The sequence below is a fragment of the Diceros bicornis genome, chromosome 5 (assembly GCF_020826845.1).
Source record: "Diceros bicornis minor isolate mBicDic1 chromosome 5, mDicBic1.mat.cur, whole genome shotgun sequence".
Classification (NCBI taxonomy): Eukaryota; Metazoa; Chordata; class Mammalia; order Perissodactyla; family Rhinocerotidae; genus Diceros; species Diceros bicornis.
Window position 1 is genome coordinate 32280330 of NC_080744.1, and position 20342 is coordinate 32300671.

The window sequence follows — 20342 nt, forward strand, 5'->3', positions numbered from 1 at the left end:
AAATAAATGGCTACATGTGATAAGTCTTACTTTAACATTATTAATTCACCCTTCCCTGAAAGGAATTCAGTGTTGTAAACTGATGCTGAGACATGAGATGTAAATAGACAGTATTGCCATGCCAGAGTAAATATTAAATCACATTATCTGATAATCCTTGGGGAATGGCCTTGCAATGTCAAGAACATGCGAAAGTGATGTGAAATCAAGTTAATAGAAATTTGACCTAGATGTTCAAAATAATGAATCTCTCTCCTTGAATGTTTACAGGGCTAGTGTTATGATCCCAAATGATTACACAGTGATGACAGAACTCTTCTATGAAGATGACAGGGGTTAAAATGAAATGAATTTCACTCTGTATTTTAGTGTATGACTACATTTATGTATCCTTTCAGCAAGCAATTTTCAGACTTACTACATGCTATACACTGTGCTAGATGCTGGGGTGCAAAAAAGGGGGGTAATGTGTGGTCCTTGTCATCCAGGGGCTTCTGGCCAACTTAGTGATGGCTGTAATGGATTCATGAACAGAGGCCTACTGGAGGACAATGGAAGAGACTTCCTCCCATAAGGGACATTTGATACTTGTCTGGAAAGGTGAGAGGAGTTCACTAGTAGAGGTGCGAGGAGGGATAAAAGGCATTCTAGGTACAGGTTCAGCAGTGAGGAAAAAGATGTTCAAAGACTGATAAATATTCAGCATACCAGAGCTCAAGGGAACCATGAGTGAGTGGAAATAGATATGATGGAAGGGCAGGAGGGATCAGATCTTAACGAATCTTTTATGGCAGACTTCAAGTGAGGTACAACTAGATTAAGAACTGTGTTCAAGGTCTGATGGAGAGTAGCTGGGAGTCAAGGCCAGATCCAGGCAACTTGGAAGCCATGCTCTCTCTCACGCCAAACCACTTCCAGATTAAAGGAACAAGGTGTGATGCTGCAGTTTAGAGGCAACAATACAGCTCAGGCCTCCAGTTTGATTTGGATCATCCTGCCAAAGGAGAGGGAAAAAAACTTTGACAAAGATCACGTTCTGCCCATTATTCTACACGTTTCACACAGCTTGCTCCAAGACCTCTGCTTGACTCTATTTGAGCCAGTCCAGGCCAATGACTGTGGCAGGTGCTTGGCCTGACCCACCTGCCAGTAAGGCTCAGTCACATTCCCTGTACTGACTCTTGTGTACAAGATTCACAGGGGCACCTGCTATCTTCCTCGTAAAGGCAGTTTCCTGAGGATGTTAACACGCACCTGCAGCTGTCCCGTGGCCCCCCCATAGTCATAGCTGTCACAGGCTAATGCAACCTGTCAGGAAACATGGAGTGGGAAGCCCACCATTGCCAAGTGACTCACAGCCAGCTAATCCAGCATCCTCCCATAACACAAGAGCCCAAAAAGTGCTCCTTCTGGGAGTCTCTTTTTCTGTTTTCCAGGTTCTCCAGCATACAGAGAGGGTCAGATGAATACCCCCAGTCAACCCCATTCACAAAGGCACCAAGGGCACACTATCTCCACCTCTCAGCCTTACCACAGAGTCCCCCCAAACCCTGTGCCACCACCCAGATTCTGAAATGTTATCTCAGATCACTGCCTGCCATCTGCTCTGTCACAGAACACCCGGAAGAGGCAAGAGCTGGCAAGATGACTGAGTGCCTCCTCACTTTTGAAAAATAGAGCCACAAGTCTCTCTGCTGGGGACATCACTATTCCCCAGTGAGGGGAGGCACACTGGAGAGTGCACTTAAGGGGGAGAGCCTACACCAAGCAAGGCAAGAATACATTTACTAAGGAGGAATCTGGAGGCCCAGAGAAATCAAGGCATCTCTAGGGTTCTTCTCCCAAGGGCTCTTTGGATTGTGTGTGGCAGAACTATGTGTTCCCCACATGTTTTTCCTCTTTGTGCAGCTTCACAGTTAAGATGCCAAATGCCCTGACCACACAATGTCCCAAGGAAGCCTGATCTCCTGTGGGAACACAGCCTTATCTTGGCCTGTCATGGAGCCCAGGTCATTTTAATTTCAGTTCCTTTCGAATTAAAATGAAGGTAGCTGGGCTGAATACTGTAGCACTGAGAGCTATTTAAAACCTCTAACAAAGTGACTCCAATGAAATGTAACCACGTTGCCAAGTGCACAGGACAATGTGACTCATGGGTGACTTTTACATCCATTTCTGCTATGCCGGCAGCCCCCATGGTACCACAAGAACTTTCAGCCATCAGCTCCTTGCCTCCTTGCCTTCCATGTGCATGGAAACAGAGAGACGTGGGGAGATAAGCAACGAGCCTTTTGAGGGTAAAGTGTGTTCACAGGCCAGAAGTGATGCCAAGCAGAAGGAATGTTATAAGGACTCTCTACGGTGCTCTGAGCTTTTCTGGCTTCCCCCAGAGAGCACGGCACAGTGCTGAGCCATGCTCCACAAGGCTGAGCCAAGAATGGAATGGAATGGAAGAGTCCCCTTGGAACAAGATCCTGCCAGCTGCTTGGAAGGCCACCTGATTCCTCTGTCATCATAAGAGAAGTCCCATTCTGAAATGGTAAAGACCTCAGTGTCACGGTTCTGTCTCAGGGCAGGACATTTGGAGTGGGCTGAGGAGACCGGGGTAAACACTCAAATAAGGAAAAAGCCAAGCTGGCATTCTTAGAAAGGTATTTACCTGGTCATCAGCCATTTCTTGTTTTCTACCTTCCTCCCCACCCACCCACACCTGCTTTCACCCCCTACACCCATGTCCTAGTTGTCTCTTAGGGAAGACTCTGATCTTGCTTGTCTCTCTTCTTAGGACTTTCCTGTTGCTTTGTTTCACTGATTCTTTTAGCAAGTTGCACTGCCCTAAACCACTTCCTCGAGTCTAAAATGTTTTACTACTTAGGTCAAGATTGGAATTTAAAATCCTTCTTGTGCTGGGAATCTTAAAAAACAAAAGTGAGGTTAACATGAAGGAGATGCACTCAGAAGGAAGTCAAGGAGCCAACATGCCATTGGGAGAGAAGTAGATGGAAGGTGATGTTTGAGAGAAATTTAGGAAGGTACGGGCAGGAAGTTCACATTTTTTAACATTTGAAATATAGGTGTGGAAAAAGCCTAATTCTGATATTCCCTCAGATATAAGGCAATTTTGTGGAGAAAAACGTATATGCCAAAGAGAATCTCTGCCTAAAAAGACTACAGGACCATAAAAAGAGGAAAAAAAAGGAGTCTGAGCTCCCTCCTTCAAAGGGCAATGCTGAAAGACTGTCTTCCTCTGATTCATTAAGAAGCAGAGATGCCCCATTGAAAATTCAGCTGTCAGCTTCACACCGAGGCCTACATGAACAGAATCATCAATAACCCTTTACTGAAATCATGTTGAGAACACAAATAAAGATCTATTTCTGGAAAAGAGCAGAGAAGAATGAGACTAGAGATGAAGCTCCCAAAGGAGATGTCGAACCGTCCTCTTAGGAGGTGCGGACTCCCTGATAACTATGCATATGCCTCTGCAGAGCCTTTCTTATGCTTGGATGATCTTTCCAGAACAATCATAAAGTGACAGAGCATCCAACCATCTGTCAGAAGTTAGCTCAGCATGCAATTCGGACCAGCCAACTAGATCGAGTTCTGAATTATGCAGAGTCAAAACCTGGCTGAACAGTAAAAATAGAGGTTTAAAAAAATGGTTGTCTACATACACATCTAACGGCAAAGCTACACATTTGGGGTTAATCTAACTACCACAGGATCCGCTGTTAATGACGGTTGGGGATGGACAGGTGAGAGCTAAGAGATCTGGAAAGAAGAGACGATCTGGGAAAAGGATGAGGAAGGTACTAGTAACTTTGCATAATACAAATAACTTCAAGATGATGTCATGTCCCAAATTATGCCTTCTCTGCATCTTTCTGAAAGAAATTATTTCCTTGATTTAAACAAATGTAGCACTGAAACTCACGCCTCCATGTTACCATTGCTTTACAGGAATGAAGCATATGACTTAGAAGTACTAAAAACAACTTAGTATGTATTAAACAACAACAGTATTTTCCATTAGTCTCTGAGCAACAATGTCCATCTCTGAGATCCCTTTGTTTTGTAGGGCTTTCCACTCTCCTTTAAAGTCTTTCCCTCTTAAGATTTCAACCTTCATCCAAGGTACGCATTCCTCTATGAACTTAATTCAAAAGATACAAGAAGAAAGTGTTTATCACAGGTTTAATTTCCAATTTCATTTTGTTCCAGCCTACTTTCTTTTCACTCATGGTGCCACCTGTAGGTCTCAGAGCTTTCACTTTTAGAATAAGGTCAAAGTCCACTTCATCACACCTTACCTTTGATGGCCGGAAAGAGAAGGCTGTGGACTTGGTGTCTGACTTGCCCCGGTCTTGCAGTATAAGGCCTTGATCCTCTGTCAAGGCCAGGTAGTGGCCTGTGGTGAGATGCCTGAGTCGGAAAGCCTGGCCCCACCTGATGTTACTGCCACTCCAGCTGGGCGGATGAACAGACAAGAAATTGCATTTACAAGTCTTTTTCAATACTTATCCTGAGCTTTCTTACACATGCGAGCAGACTTATAACCCTCCGGGGTTCATCTCATAAGGGACACAGCACCAGTCTCCTGGCTTGCTCCAGGATTTCATGTCTGCCTACATCTCAGCATCACGCTCTTTTGTGACCTCTCTTAAGAACACAACAAGGAACACGATCCCAGGGGCAGGTCAACGGCTTAATGTAACTGGAAGTCCCAAGCTTCCAATTTTTCCTTCATTCCACTGACATGTCATGCTGCAAAAAACCACAAAAAGAATGGAAAGCTTGCCTTTTAAGGGAAACTCTTTTCTTGGAAAGCAAAGCCTTTCCAAATGTGCCATCTCAATCCAGTTTACTACCACAAAGAATCCTCTCTTGAAGAGAAATAGTAAAAATATTTGTGCAGCCTATGCTTGCCAGGGAGAGGTAGATGATAAACAAGTATAAGAAAGAAATAAAAATTTTGGTATGTTAGAAGTTGATAAATTCTATGGAAAAAAAGTAAAGCAGGATAAGATGATTGAGATAAGGGAGATCCCATGTTGAATGCCAACCTTTTGACGTAGGACCATATAGTAACATACGGTAACAAAAGTTATGGTAAGTGATAGGAGAGAAATTATCAACTGAATAACCTGTAACTCATTTATCTTTTAAGTTACAATAAAATGTTTAAGAGATATATGTATCAACTTTTAAAATGACTCTCCTCTTTACCTAACTCTTTGGAGCACCAAAGAATCCAAATAACATTGATAAAAGGCTTAAATTCTTCTCGTTTAGGCCTCCGGGGAAATAAACAAAGGGCCATAACTAGAACTATATATACCTACTTATTTAGACTTTTGAAAAAGTCCATTAAGCAAGAACCAAGGCCTAAATCCTGAGAACAAGAGTCTGTTACCATAAGAATTTTAACAAGGCTAGAAAGGGAATGTAAATGTCCAAGTCAGCTAACAAGTGGGTGCTCCTTAAAAACAATATTCTATAAACCAGTAGTCTCCAAAGAGTTTCTCGTTAAAAGTTTGAATGCACCTGTGTGTGTGTGCTTGTGTGTGTGTGTCTGTGTAAGAGAAGTTCTAACATTTTCTTCTGATCGCCAGTGGATTATCTTGAGGACTCCTTGGGGGCATACAACCCTGATGAGAGAGACTTTCACTTTGAACATGCATTCAGGGGGAGACTGAGCAGAGAACTAGAGAGAAAGACAGAGAAGGAAACCAAAGATGGCAACACTGAACCTTCCTCTCTTATCCTGAGCAGTTAGCTTTAGCCTAACTTACAATCCTCTCAGCAAAATAAAGGTCCAGAGCTTAACGGATCCCCTTCAGTGGCTTGACTGTTAGAGACCCCATGTTTTTATTCAAGTTCGTGGCTCCAAAGCCTCAGCCCCCTTTCCTTCCATCAGGTACAATACTGTTTCCGACAAGTTCTGGTAAACAGTGTTTCCTTCATAGTTACATTTCCAGTGATGTTTAGTCTTCCCTCTATCATGCCATCCCAACCACTACTCTGCCATTTAAAGCCAGCTTTCCACAGGAGCCAACAAGGCTACTGAGAGGAGAAAGACTTACCTGGGTTCCAAGGAATCTGTTTAAGAAAACAAATGGGAGAAGAATTTGGATGGCTTGCAGTAGACATGTCCAAGCTTGCCTTTTATAACCCAGTCCCTGCAAAGGCAGCAGAGCTGTCTGGCTTCAGAGTCAAAACAGAGGTCTTGGAAACCCTGTGTGTGTGTCTGTGTATGTCTGTGTGTGTATGTTCTTTAAAAATGAAGTCACAGAAATTTCAGAATTTAGCTCCGGGCCAAGGAACTTTTGAGAGTTTGCCAGATGATATGGAACAAATGAAATATTTAAGAGAATGGACTGTCTTGGAAAAGAAAATAATCTTGAAAAGAGCACCACCTTGACCCCCCCATTACCTTATCCGAAGGGGTTCCACTCTCCACAGAGATCTGGCTCGTGTCCCAGCTCCCCCAGCTTCATAGAATATCCTCCTGCGAGGAGAGTTGGAGATTAGCTCCTCTGTGCGTGACACTGATCAGCACCGGGCAGGGAACAGCTCCCTGCAGAGGCTGCTCAGACTCGGCTGTTTCGCTAAGCTCGCACTGAGTCAGCAAAATGAAAAGCAAGAGTCAAAGGGAGGCACAATTTCCCAGTTTGTCTCTCATAAGGGAAAAAAGGTGCCAACAGGGAGGAAACTGCTCGCCACATACATATATGGACACTCATGGACCATCAGGTGTACGATGAAAAGGACTGGCTCCATTTCCACATCAGGAGTCAAAACAGCCCAGTCACACACCATTAGAACAGATACCGGATGCTCCAATTCTTTCCAGTTAAGTTCCTTGATGTAGTTTTACATCTTTAGAAAATGTATTTGTACTTTTAAAACATATGCAGTACAGTATGAATTTATTTCTATTGTTCTAGGAAGCTTGGAACCAAAGCTTTATACTCAATTGCTGTAGTGTTCATGGTTTTCTTACTTACTGTTGTCTCCTTTCCTGCATTAAGGATAATCTTTTAATGTGTTTTTAAATGAAATGTTTATTTTGGAATAATCCTAGACTTACGAAAAAGTTGGAAAGATAGTACAAAGTGCTCCCATATAGGCTTGCTCAGTTTCTCCTAATGTTATCATCTGACATTACTATGGCGCAATTGCTAAAACTAAGAAACCAACGTTGCTATGTCATTACTAGCTAAACTCCAGATCCTATTTGGATTTCATCAGTTTTTCTATTAATTTTTTTTCCTGTTCCAGGATCCAGTTCAGGATACCACATTGCATTCAGCTGCCATGTCTTCCCTATCTCTTCTGATCTGTTATAGTTTCTTAGTCTTTCCTCATTTTTCATGTCTCTGGCAGTTTTGAGAAGTATGGATGATGTATTCTGTAAAATGTCCCTCAATTTGGGTTTGCCTGATGTTTATATGAGGAGTAGCAAAGTGTGTTTTTTAATCCGTGTAATAGGGATCAACTCAACTATATCATAGATTACGAAGAATAAATGAACTATCCTAGTTTAAAAGCATGTCTCACGAACAGTGGTCCCTGGATTACCTGGTATACTAATCCAGACACTTTTGAGAATCTTGTGACCTTAAATCAAGTCTGATCACTTAACTGCACTTAATTTCACTAATTTAAGATCCCACCTTCAACTATAGAGGATCTGTATATATCACAATTGAATCACTCAAAACCCAGAAGAATTTTGATCTAGATTTTGAGATAATAAGTAATCAATAGAAGTAAAGAGGAAATGTGTAATTATTTTCTTATCTAAGAATATAACTATGAGTTGGTTGAAAATATGGGCTTGGGAGTCAGGCAGACCTGAGTTTGCATCTATTACCTGTGTGGGCTTGTCAAGTCCCTTCAACTCTCTGTATCTCAGCCCTCATCTATAAAATGAGCCTAACAGGGTACTTCAGTCACAGAATGTTGTGAGAATTTGTGTTTTTTAAAGTAATGAATGTGCACAAACATGTTCATGGATGTACAAAATACTATGTATTGTGGATTTATCGAAATTTTGTTTAAATACAGATATTTATAAACATGCATAGAAAAACACATTACCTGGCACAGAAATACAATGAAACACTACATTAACAGTTGCTTCCTCTGCGTGATAGGATTAGAGAAGACATTCTAAACCTTTTGAGAATGTACATGTTATCAGGAAATGCGTGGTCAATGATAAGAAAGAAATCCTATGTCACCTTAGAGCTACAACACACCAGGGGTCTCTGTGTCAGGCCTAGAATCCAAATGATATGGCTCTGACCTCCCAGCCATGCAAGAAAATTTGCTGAGATGTTCACTGATGCTTCTCCCCCTTCACTGAGGGCTGGAAGGATGTCTCAGGTGGAGAGGGTGGAGCAGCTCACCTACGTCACAGGATTAGGGAACTTTCTCCCTCTGACATCTGAGGCATTCTTGAAGGTTAGTCTTTCCCACCTAGGAAATGCAGGCGGCTTGCTCCATTTAACCTTAGAAGGTTACAGAGGTTGAAACACTCTGTTCCTGTTCTCTAAAACAATTACCCAAGAAGCGGAGTAGAGTGGGCGGTGAGCTGAGATGCTTTGAAAGCTTGGCTGACAGCTTAGCCTTGGCTTCGACAGGTTAAGTGACTTGCCCCAGGGTGCTTGACAAGCCAGAGGCAGAGCCGAGGATCAGAGCTCAGAAGGTTAGATTGTTGCTTTAGGGTCTGCACCCTGGCACAGCCGGCCTCTCTACCCAGCCTGGCTGCTCTCGGGCTTTAGAAGGAATAGAAACGATTTCCCCTGGAAAGTCAGCTCCACTACAGTGGAACCACCTGCATGTCTTAATGGCTGCTGGGTCTTTTAGTGTGTTCTTGATTTCCTAGTCCTCTGTGCTCTCCCAGATTCCAGTATTCCTGGCCATCCTGGCCAGTTCTGAGGATTTACCTGACGACACAAGACAATGATGAGGCTTCTCACTCACCTCACCTAGACATCCAATAATGCCAAAGCATTCTCTTTCGATGGAGAGACCAGTTATAGAAAAATTCAGTTTCCAGCATAATGAATAGCTGCTTATTCGCCCCAGTCTCAACCCCTTTATGCTTCCTTACAAAGGAAAAGAATAAGCTTTTCTATTTTTATCTGTGAATTTGTTTTTTCCAAAATAAAATTGGATCCTACGGAATCCTCAGCCAAAGGAAGGCCACCTTTGCTCTTATTTCAACGATGGTATGCGTATCTGCTTCAGGGTGCCCATTTTGAGTATTCCTCTCTATCTGTTTCATTCTCCCTGGCACCTTCTTCCAAGTACTTGTACAGTCTTTCCTTTTAGTCAGGCTCTTTTTGAAGCACTCAACAGGAATGGCCACCAAATGACAAGCTTCTCCAAGCAGCATAGTTTCTGTCCAGGCTGCTTCTAATTTGGTTCTAAATTTAATGACAGGCATGTGTGTGTGTGTGTGTGTGTGTGTGTGTGTGTGTGTGTAGGTAAAGGGCCATGTAGAAGGTTATCATTTCACTTTTTCCAAATACCTATCCTTACAAGGACAGGAATGAGAAGAAAGAACTAGTGAGTTCTGAAGTGTTCCATCTTAGATGTAGATAACTGCAAAACTCACCCACAAACCTTCCCCTTAATGCTGCAGAATAAGATGTTAAAGAGATAGTACGTGGGCTATTGCATAATTTCATTGTTTAAAAATAAAAGAAAAAGAAAATTGCAACTGAATAGGATCACATGGCATTATTTAGAGTAGGAAATCCTTAATTCTAGGGGAAATCAGGTCAGCCTAGCTTCCCTACTCAAAGAAAATGTCAACCACTGGACTAGTACCAGCGAGGCAGTGAGTGAATTCATCAGGCACTTGCCAGAGTGCTGAGTTTTATGTGTCCTAGACAATGTTCTGGGTCACATCTGGTTCCCATGAAGGGATATTCAGAGGACAGAGCAAGTAGGAAGAGACTCAGAACAGGAAGGGATACATATTGTCAATGCATGGTTTCTAAGATGCTACTGTTAGCAAGCACACTGCTCCCGGGGTCCTTCAGTACCAAATAAGGAACCAAATAAGGAACAAATCCGGCTGCAGAGTCAGCAGTTCTGGTTTCTAGGCTCCCATCTGAACCATCCAGTGTGTGACCTTTGGCAGGAGCCTGAACTAGATGATTTCTAAGTTGTGTGAATGTGGCCCCATGTTTCTAATGAAATAAAAGAAATGCAGTTAACAAGGTTCCCGTAGGCATTATGTAAAAACAAAGGATGTATTACCACTGGGAGATCAGACTTGCTGCTGTCCCAAATTCAGTCTAATTTGGATCTAAGATTTTATTTTTTTAAAAATATATCGGATTTCTATATTCATAAGGGCCGAGTTTTCTATGCTCTGTTCCTTTGATGATAAACAGAATACTAAAGGACCCTTCAGTATGAATTTAAGACCTGGATTAATATCTCTCATCTCCTGATTTTGAATTTTTGAAAACCATTTGTTGAGGGGCGAAGTAGAGGACCAAAGAAAGCAGCACCCTCTAAATGCTGCCCTTGGCACCATCCTCTGCTAAATCCAGCTCCTGTTGGATATTGCTGTTTGATTTCCTCAATCTTATTTGGTAACAAGCAAAATGAAATCACCAAACTCCACCTTAATTACTTAGCACGTGAAAGGGGAATAATAGAGACGATCTGCCTTTGAAGAGCCTGATGTATAATTTGTGTAAGTGCACAGACACACTACACTGACTAGTCTGATTTCCATTACCAAAATGGGTGCTCAGTCTACAATTAATATTACTAGAAACTCCTAGACTCAGGAGCAATCGAAGAAAATGAAGGGATTGGGAAGCATTATAGAATTGCTTGCCTAAGAAGCAGTATGTGTATATGGCTATTCCTGGGAGCACACTCTAGTGTCCTCCCATTCCTGTGTTACAAACTGCAACTCATGGCTAGAGGGAGGTTTGTCAACTGGCCAACAGGAGAAGGATGAAGCCACTGGCTCACCTGTGCTGGGAATCATTGTGGTCTGTAGATGGTATCGTCAAACACTCATCATGACCGTGGAAAAGACGTACTACATGCCCACCAAGTAGGTATCCTATAAGAGAATTACATTCTACCATGAACTGACGGGAAGTTTAACAAAGACAAGCCATGTTTAAAAAGGGTAAATGCATGCAGATCTGAGTCAGTTATGGAAAACACCAAGAGAGAAGCATTTGGGAAATTACAGATCCCATGAATTCAGGCCTCAGGCAGAAAAGACAAGAAAGTCAAAACAATTCCAACATTGAAAGTTAAATACGGTTTCAGAGATGAGCAAGTCCAACATCAAAAAGTAAGGTGCAAACAGTGTCAATTTATATTATTAATAGCCAAAAGGTCACCCGAAACTAATATAATGTTTTACGTCAATTATACTTCAATAAAAAAAATAATACAATGTTTTCAAATACAAAAAAGAAAAGCTAAAAGGAAAATTAAGTTGCTACTGTCAGGAAGATAAAGATTTTCCAGTAGTTTAGGGTATAAATACATCTAACACCAAGTTCCTGGATAAGCTCTTACAATCTTGTGTAGATTTTGTGGCAAAATCCACATCAAATTGCAGCCATGGGAGAAGAAAGAAGGTGCTGGGAAGGGGGGCAGCAAACTGTCATTAAGAGCTGTCTTAGGAGGAGCTAAACTGTCATTAACAGCTGTCTTAGGGGCAACTAGCTTTTGAATGCATTTAACAAACACAGATCAAACCTGGACACTCTTCCTACATTCACCAAGGGGAAAGCACAACGACATTCCAGTACCCTGAGTGGACAAGCATAGAGGCCACTATCAGCAAGCACTTAGCTTTCAAAATCAGGAAGGGAATCTCAAGAGCCAGGGAGTTCAGAGATGGATAGGAAACAATGAACTTCAAGGACACAATGACCAATTAAATTCATTTATTCTTCAAATAAATTCTAAGCCTTAAAGAACATAGGAGCAGAAGAGGGGCCCCAGTCTGAGCTTTACCTTGCACAAAGAAATCAAATTTGTGATCCCTTTGAACTAAAAAATTCTCCAGGCTAGTCTGTTCTCAGGAGACATATGGACTTAATATGCTCAATGTCTGTATCAGGATTTTAAAAAAATCACATAATGAGATCACTTTAGGGGCTGTCAAACTAATTTGGGTGTTGGATTAAAGCAGAAAGAATGAGAAGTCGTGCCAGAGGAGAAAAGGGTGTTATCAGTGTGTCTTATACAGGAACTGTCTGATATTCCCCAATCCTATTTTTTTTTCATTCAGGCAAGGCAGGTTCTTCTTAAACTTCCCTCAAATATTCAGAAGTCTTTTTCCAGCTTTCCTTTATCTTACTGTACTATTTCCAGTTGTATACTTTTATTTGCATTGAAATAATTAATGATATACTGCAGGGGAATTGTTAACAGCCAATTTATTTAGAAAATTAAAACCTTCCATGATCACACTCTTGCCTACACTCTCCATCATCTCATGATGGTGAGGCCATGCCCCCACCATGCCCCCTTGGGAGTCCATCAGTCCCTTTACAGTCCTGAGGCTCCTCCAATCAATATTCTACTCACACAGAGAAAACTGGCTATGTGCTGGTGCTTCACGACTTTTCTTATTGAAATATATCAGGACAATAGTCAGGAAAGAAGGGTGATGGTGAGGATCACTTCTACTCTCAAGGGCTGAAGTGGGTTTCTCACCAGTAGGTGCTGAGAGGGCATTATCTACAGGGCCAGACGACTCAAGCAGTGAGCTATCCACCTATATGACTAGGGCACTCAACACTTCTATAAGGATCTTTTGACGTGATTTGCAAACACTTCTTAATTAATTTCCACAAGCCCTTTGTTGGGAATGGGAAATATTTTTATTCCTACAGCGGGAATGAAAATTCAACATGGAGAAGATTCAGTCAAAACTTCCTTGGGGAAGAATTAAACCGAGAGTTTCTTGATTCCTGATAGAAACGGGATGACTGACAATAGACATAGGGTGGTGGGTGAATTTTGGTGTAAAAGAAGACGACTAAACACATCCTGCCTTTTTAAAGCCGTCTACAAGTTGCCAAAACAGTGAAAAATCTGCCATTTCCTGATGGTTCAGTTTAGCTGTGATGTCCTCTGAAACTGAGCATCATGGTGACACTCTCAGTTTTCCCTCTATTTTCAAACATCATATCACAGATGGGCATTCCCAGTTTGAAACTACTAGGCTGAGGATTAAAAACATGGTTAAAGCCTGTGATATGAGTATTTTTTAAAATTCTGATCTTGCTATAAAGTGCTAGAATGTAATGCAATAACCTATAGGACACTGACATTTGATTATTCTGCTCAGCTGTGATATTACCCATGAGTAAAGTAAGGCCAGTATATTTATTATATAACTTGAAAGGTACATTGACTTTGCCTAGCTCCAAGAAATAGGATATGCTGAACAAACTTTGACGATCTTACTTCCAAGGGAAAAAGAAAATAGTGAGACAATTTCATTTATTATTTTTAAATGGCCTTCCATAAATACGAGTAAAAACAAGTGGCCAAACACACTTTTATTACAGAGAAAGTTCTTCTTCCACCTGTATAGAGAGATGCATTGGGAAGAAATATTAACGATATCACCTTCTTGGCAATTAATCTCTTCTAAAACTGAAGTTGCTGAGGTCTGTACACTTATAACTAGTAACCATAAATAAAAATAAAAAGTCAAGGGGAGCGGGAAAGTGCATATCCAAGTCTTGAATGCATATAGTGCTAACACAGTAGTGGACTGTAAAGGATTAAAAAATAATGTCAGGGATGCTCATGTAATTAGAAATCAGGACAAAAAATAATTCATATCAACATCAGAGAAAGAAATTCAAATGAATTTAAATCACGCTAACAATGTACTAAGATATTCAGGTGGGAGTCGAGAAGCAGCAGAAAATGTCAATATATACCGCACAAGGGAGACTGGCAGGGTGAGGGGCTGAATGCATATAAAAAAAGCACACCTTCTTCGATGCTACTTCCTGAGCACGTAGGATGTACATTCCAGAGTGTTTGCATAAAGGAGGCATCCACTTGTATGTTACCATTTGACATTGAGAGATGCTGCAGCATAAACAGAAATGAGACATCCTTTAAATCACCAGGCCAGTCCTGACAGAAGCAGCTCACCTAGAATTTCAAGGATTGAATTAAACAGTCCTACTGTCATCTGGTTCTTTCTACATAGCCTGTGGGGAGAGGGCTCCACCCAATCTAGAAGCAGCTTCAAAGTGGGACACTTGATTCAGGGAAGAGGAAGTATTCAGCTACAGAGGTGGCAGACAAGTGTTGACTTCACCCTCTCAGCTAGATCCCAGATTCAACAGGAAGTTTTAATATGTCCATTCTTGATAGGAGAATGGAACTCACAAATGGGAAAAATTACTCCAGCCTTTGATCTAGGCAAAGTAAAATCTGCCGACAGGATTGGTGCTGAGAAGCTTAAAAAGTTCTGACATTTCTCTGATCTTCAGGCATCCCCCTCCCTACCAGGGGCTGATGTCAACGACGCTTGCCTGGTACCCACCCCCAGATGCAAAATCTCACCTATGTCTTCCAATCACTGTGACATTCCACCTGCTGAAACATTTGAAAGTCTCTTCCTTTTTCCAACATAAGCTCATTATACCATACCCCATTCTTTCTGGCTTGTTCTTCACTGGACAAGAGTTAAGCAATGTGATAAATTCACAGTAATGGTAGCTAACGTGTAAACAGTTGGATTTCTCAGGAAGTGCCTGGGGCATTTAAGCAGAGTGTGCTGGCACAGTACCTTAATCTCAAAGGATAACTAACAGTAAAATTCCAGGCCCCATGATAATCTGGCAGGAGAGAGAATTTATCACCTCTCAGGAATACTGTGTAAAGGTATCTTATCCCACCCAGCCTGCTGTGGCTCTATCCTTGCCCATCTATTCCTAAAGGAAAATATTCTGAAAATGAAAGACAACTGTGTTAGGAGGTACTTACAAGGTATCTTTCGGAGGACACACTGACAAGGATGAGGTCATCGCCAATTCGAACTTTCTCTCCCTCAGACCTCTGTTTGGAAGCAGGATGTATGGTCCACCAACAGGCTTCTCCTACATAAAGGCTCCTTGAGTTAGTCATTGTTTCATAGAAGCCAGTGTCCCTAATTCTGCCCCTCATTCTCTTTCTTCCTGATGATAATCTCTCTCTCTCTCTCTCTCACACACACACACACACACACACACATGCTTCACACCTCAATTTCTATTAATCTATAGGCATTCCAGTAGCCCCACATCTGTTCTTGACTATGTTTATCACCTTCATTTTCTCTAGAGACAGAAAGACAGTGTTTAGGACAGATATCGGAGGCCAGAAACTATAGAAGCCTTTGAGTATTTTTAATACATATAGATAAATGCTTTCTTCATAGGCACTTAAAATTCTTTGTTTTAAGAACTGACTTCATTGGTCTACTGACCACTTACAGACTTTTACCTTTGCCCCTTCCCATGAAATTCTACTAAAACATCAGTAATTCTACTACAAAAGTCAGAGATTTTCAAAAGGCTTAACTCGACAAGGACTAAGACAGCAGGTGAGAAGTTGATAGCAAAAAAAAAAAAAAAAAAAAAGAAACTAACATTTTGGAAAATGGAAAGCAGACAGATGCTTTTAGCCAAGAGAAAACTAAAACTCAAGTCTTTGGGTAAGAAAATGGAGAAGTTGCTCTCAAGAAGTAAGGCCATTCCTTCTGCATATTCCCCAGAAACTGTCTGGAATTGGAGGCAACAGCTACTTGTGAAGGCAGCAGTAGAAGATGGCATTGAAAACAGAAGAATTGTCTAAAAGTTCTAAAGGAAGATTTAACCCATGTGTCCTCTTCTCTATCCTGCATGACTCTTCCCCCTCCACCCTACAGATGATCAGAAGTTTAATCCATGGAATAGCAACCATTGAAGAACTGGTTTCGGAAATACCAGACACTGTCAGACAAGGAAGTAAAGAGTATTGTTGAATATAGAGAATCACTAAAATTTTACCCCCTAATTAGTGAAACCCCAGCTCCCTTCCCTTTGCCTCCATACCTCAGCTTCCAGAATGCTAGCTGTGATACTGAACTGCTCCCCACCCAAATTTGAGGACTAATCTTTAGGGAAGCCAATGACTCAAGACAAAAGATAGTGCTGTGTGGGTGTCTCCAGCGAAATACCTAGTCCCTGCTAGATTACTCAGAAGTGAGGCTTAACAGGTGGCAAGCCACAGCCACACACTCAGAGCTTCCCATCAGCTTTTACTGCCTTGATCTAAACACGAACGAGACCAAGGATCATCTGACATCTGAGGCAAGTCTCTAACATGAATGACAGAAACAAACCAAAAAGGGTGGAAAGGGACTTGGAGAAAATGAAAATTACAGAGAGCCAAAGAAAACAAAAAAATACATAATTAATACTCTCAGAGAAACAAGAAAAAGTTACATTCATGAAGCAGCTATGGAAGTATCCATTAAGGATCCCTTCAAAGAAAAAGAAAAACTCTTTGATCCTGAAACAGAAAGAAACAAGAAGGTTATAGGGTAAAGTTGAAAAATTCTCTCCAAAAGAAGGAAAACAGATTAGAAATAGGAGTGAAAAGAAAATTAGAAAATCAATCTAGAGGACTTCCAGAAAGCAGGAGCAGAAAATAAAGGGAGGAAATTAACAAAGAAATAGTATTAAAATTTTCCCAAAGCTGGAAGACGACCATTTTCGTCTTGAAGAGGTATACAGAGTCCCTAGCACAGTGGAGAAGTGAGAGCAGGATCCGTTCCTGTGAGACTGAGAATACAAAGGATGAGATCCATGCCCAGACATAGCATGAGGAATTTCAGATGCCAGGGCAAAAAAGAAGATCTACGTAGCTCTCAGAAAATATAAACAGGTCACACGCAAAGGATCAGGAATCAGAAAGTAGGCATCTCGACAGCCAGATCATAAGCTAGAAGAAAACAGAAGAAAGCCTTCAGGACGCTGAAAAAAAAAAAAAATGTCCCATGTAGAATACCATGAATTACTTGTAAAGCTGGAATTAAGAAACTTTCAGACAACAATTTACCTCCCATGGATCTTTTCTGTAAAAGCTACTGGATAATGGGCTCCACTAAAGTGGTGTGGTAAACCAAGAAGAGAGAAAAACATGAGATCCAGGAAACATGGAATCTAGCAGAGAGGCAAAGGGAATTTCCTGGATGATGGTGGATGTTTCTAAGAAGATGAAACTGACAGAAGAGCTATTATGATCCAATCCGATCAGGGGTGAGTTTCAGTTCTATGGGAACCGAGTTTCAGAAATGAGTGAATGATTGGGTCACAGAAAATAAAGCAAACAAGGCAATTATTAACTACTGGAAAACTCAAAAGTAATACAATAAAGTGAACTGATCATAGTATATCATGAGTCTCATTTGCAAATAAAAGTCACAGTTATATCAATGTAAGTAGTTAATATTGATTTGGTAGTTACATAAAAAATAGATGTAAATATAATGGGAGGGTGGAAAGAGAAGACAGGGAAGAGGGGAGTATAAGAGCTAAATTTTTATTATTCATTTAGGACATCAGTAGATCATGCCTAATCTGGAAAGAACGACTCAATAGCAGCATACTACATTTTTCATAAACAAGTGGTAAAAAATACTAGAGGAGGGGGCCGGCTGGGTGGCGTAGGGGTTAAGTTCACGCGTTCTGCTGTGGCAGCCTGGGGTTTGCCGGTTTGGATCCTGGAACAGACATACTCACCGCTCATCAAGCCATGCTGAGGCGGCATCCCACATAGAAGAGCTAGAAGGACCTACAATTAGGATATACAACTGTGTACTGGGGCTTTGGGGGAGAAAAGAGAAAAAGAGGAAGATTGGCAACAGATGTGAGCTCAGGGCCAATCTTCCTCAAAAACAACAACAACAAAAAACTAGAGGAGCTGAAAGTGGATGCCCCAGAGGGGTAGAACACGGACAGATAGGGCAGGAGACCGATGTTTTCAATAAACCTAGAAGCACTATTTATTTCTTTAAACTATGTACAGGTATTACTTTGGTTAAATAAATTTGATTATTTTGATTAAATTAAAAATTTCATGACAAAAGAAGTTGACCTCTACATTTGAAGGGGAAAATGATATGTGTATTCATTACCTACTCTGGACCACCAAAGGCATCTGAGATGAAGTGGGTCCGTAAAGAGGCACATGAGAGAATAGTATACCTGTTCTCTTGCCCTCTCCCAGGAACAAGCTGGTGATCTGGAGCCCAGGGATGGGGCCATTCCCCAAATCAATAGGATATGGGCCAGTTGATGGCCCTAAAATACATAACAGTACTTTTAGTGTTTTTTTCCCTGTTTTTTCCCTCCTAAGTCTAATTCTAAAGCTATGTCTAAACGTTAAAAACAAAACAACAGAAAATCTTTACAAGGAGAAAAAGAAGAACTCAGTAACCAAAATTAAGGGCAAAATAGTCACCAGTTCTGTTACATAAGTCAAATCATTTATGATCCACTGTGCAAGGGGAAAAAATTCCAGAAGTGTTCAAGAAACTGCTTCCAAACTTCTCCTCACATTCTCCTAGACATTCAACTCAACGATTGAGCATTTTACTCGTCTTCAACTCAGAAGAGGTTTCTGAGCCAAAAGTGCAGTCATGGAATGACCTGAGTAAGAACCAGAATGCGATTCTGTTGGATTCTGAGTGAATCTCCTCCCGGAGTGGGAAAACTCAGACCAGGCAACACTGAAACTCCTCTGAGCTGTATGTGCATTCTCTATCTCTCTCACAAGTACCAAGCCAGACTTTTTTCTTTTTTCTTTTTTTTTTTGCTGAGGAAGATTGGCCCTGGGCTAACATCCGTGTCCATTTTCTTCTACTTTATATGTGGGACACCGCCACAGCATGGCTTGACAAGTGGTGTGTTGGTCCCCGTCTGGGATCCGAAACTGTGAACCCCGGGCTGCTGAAGTGGAGCATGGGAACTTAACTGCTACACCACCGGGCCAGCCCCCAAGCAAGCCTTCTTCAAGGAGAATATGAAATGGGTTAGGGGTGAGGAAGGTAAAATAAATTATTTTCGTGAACACCTGGTCAATCCTTTTCCCCGTCTTCTGCCAAGTCAGCTTCTGATCAGCCAACTTGAACTTTGGTTGGTTCACGTGTTTTCCTGGTCTGTCAGCAGAATTCACATCAAGTCTGATTTTAGGAATTTAGGAAAAAGTGTTGGAAAGAGTACTATTTCCTGCTTCTATTTTCCCTCTGTTTTTTATTGGAGGTTCCAATAATTAAATAAAATAGATTTCTTGAACACACGACTAGAAAGTGGTATTTCTCAATTTCTTCCCAACTCTCAAAAAAGTTATTTTACTAATATAAATAGAATGACCGTATATGACTTTTCCAATTATGTACTCCAAGACTGACAGCTGGTTTATATTTAGAAGCCAACTTACATTCAGAGAGTGTGGCACTTCACTCATTTGTAATTTTCAGCAAAGGTTGAGAACACCTTAGAGGAAATTATATTTTAAGAATAACACTTTAGCTGAAAACAAAGCAACCTCAAATCAAATTCAAATATAATCTTATTTTAGAGAAAAAAACTTAATGGGCAGAGGCAGGCTCACTCTTCTGCTTTGTATAAAAACAAGAAGAGGAGGATGAGAGAAGGGGTCCTACTCAGGCATTCTTAGGACACTACTGTGCATGACGCAGAAACAGCAGATGCACATGGTTTAAACTCTGGATTTTGTTTTTTTTCTAGATCATCTGTAAAATCAGCTAATCTGGATCAGTCCCTTATGAACTAGAACAGTTTTAGAATAACAGCATGAATTTGTCCTTTTTTGTCCTTCTTTGGCTACCAAACAACGCAACCCTCCTCCGATTTGGGGGAAAATGTCATGATATCAAGGACTGTATCCAAGTGAGACTCTTCCTGCAGTGTGACCCAGGCTCTTTTCTCTTTCCTGGCCTCTCTTTGCTCCTGCCCTTTTTCCAAGCCTGAGGCTTCAGCGTTAGAGCAGATTCTACCCAACATTCTTCCAGTAAATGCTCATTCTGCTTGAGTTAACCTGAATTAGTTTCTGCTGTTTGCAACCAAGAATCCTGATTGGTACCTAGCAAGACCTCTAAATGGAGTAGAAATTCTATATGTAATGCCCTTGACAGATGGTCAGATTACCCATGACTATTTCAGCCACAGGGAGCATGCTACAACCCAAGGCCAGCTGTTTCTCTGCTGGATAATAGCAGATATTACTACACAGCGGTTTCCTTCACTGAGGTGAAA

At 41.3% G+C, this 20342-nt stretch overlaps 1 protein-coding gene across 1 annotated transcript in view; it reads right to left on the reverse strand.

The window, feature by feature from the left end:
• Positions 1-20342, reverse strand: part of RYR3 (ryanodine receptor 3) — a 345772-nt gene that overhangs the window by 265839 nt on the left and 59591 nt on the right. The window contains exons 6-10 of the mRNA XM_058540531.1: positions 15025-15137; positions 14019-14118; positions 11011-11104; positions 6434-6508; positions 4311-4467 (exon numbers count right to left, since the gene is read on the reverse strand). Coding sequence (XP_058396514.1) covers positions 4311-4467; positions 6434-6508; positions 11011-11104; positions 14019-14118; positions 15025-15137 — 539 coding nt within the window. The remainder of the gene's footprint in view (positions 1-4310; positions 4468-6433; positions 6509-11010; positions 11105-14018; positions 14119-15024; positions 15138-20342) is intronic.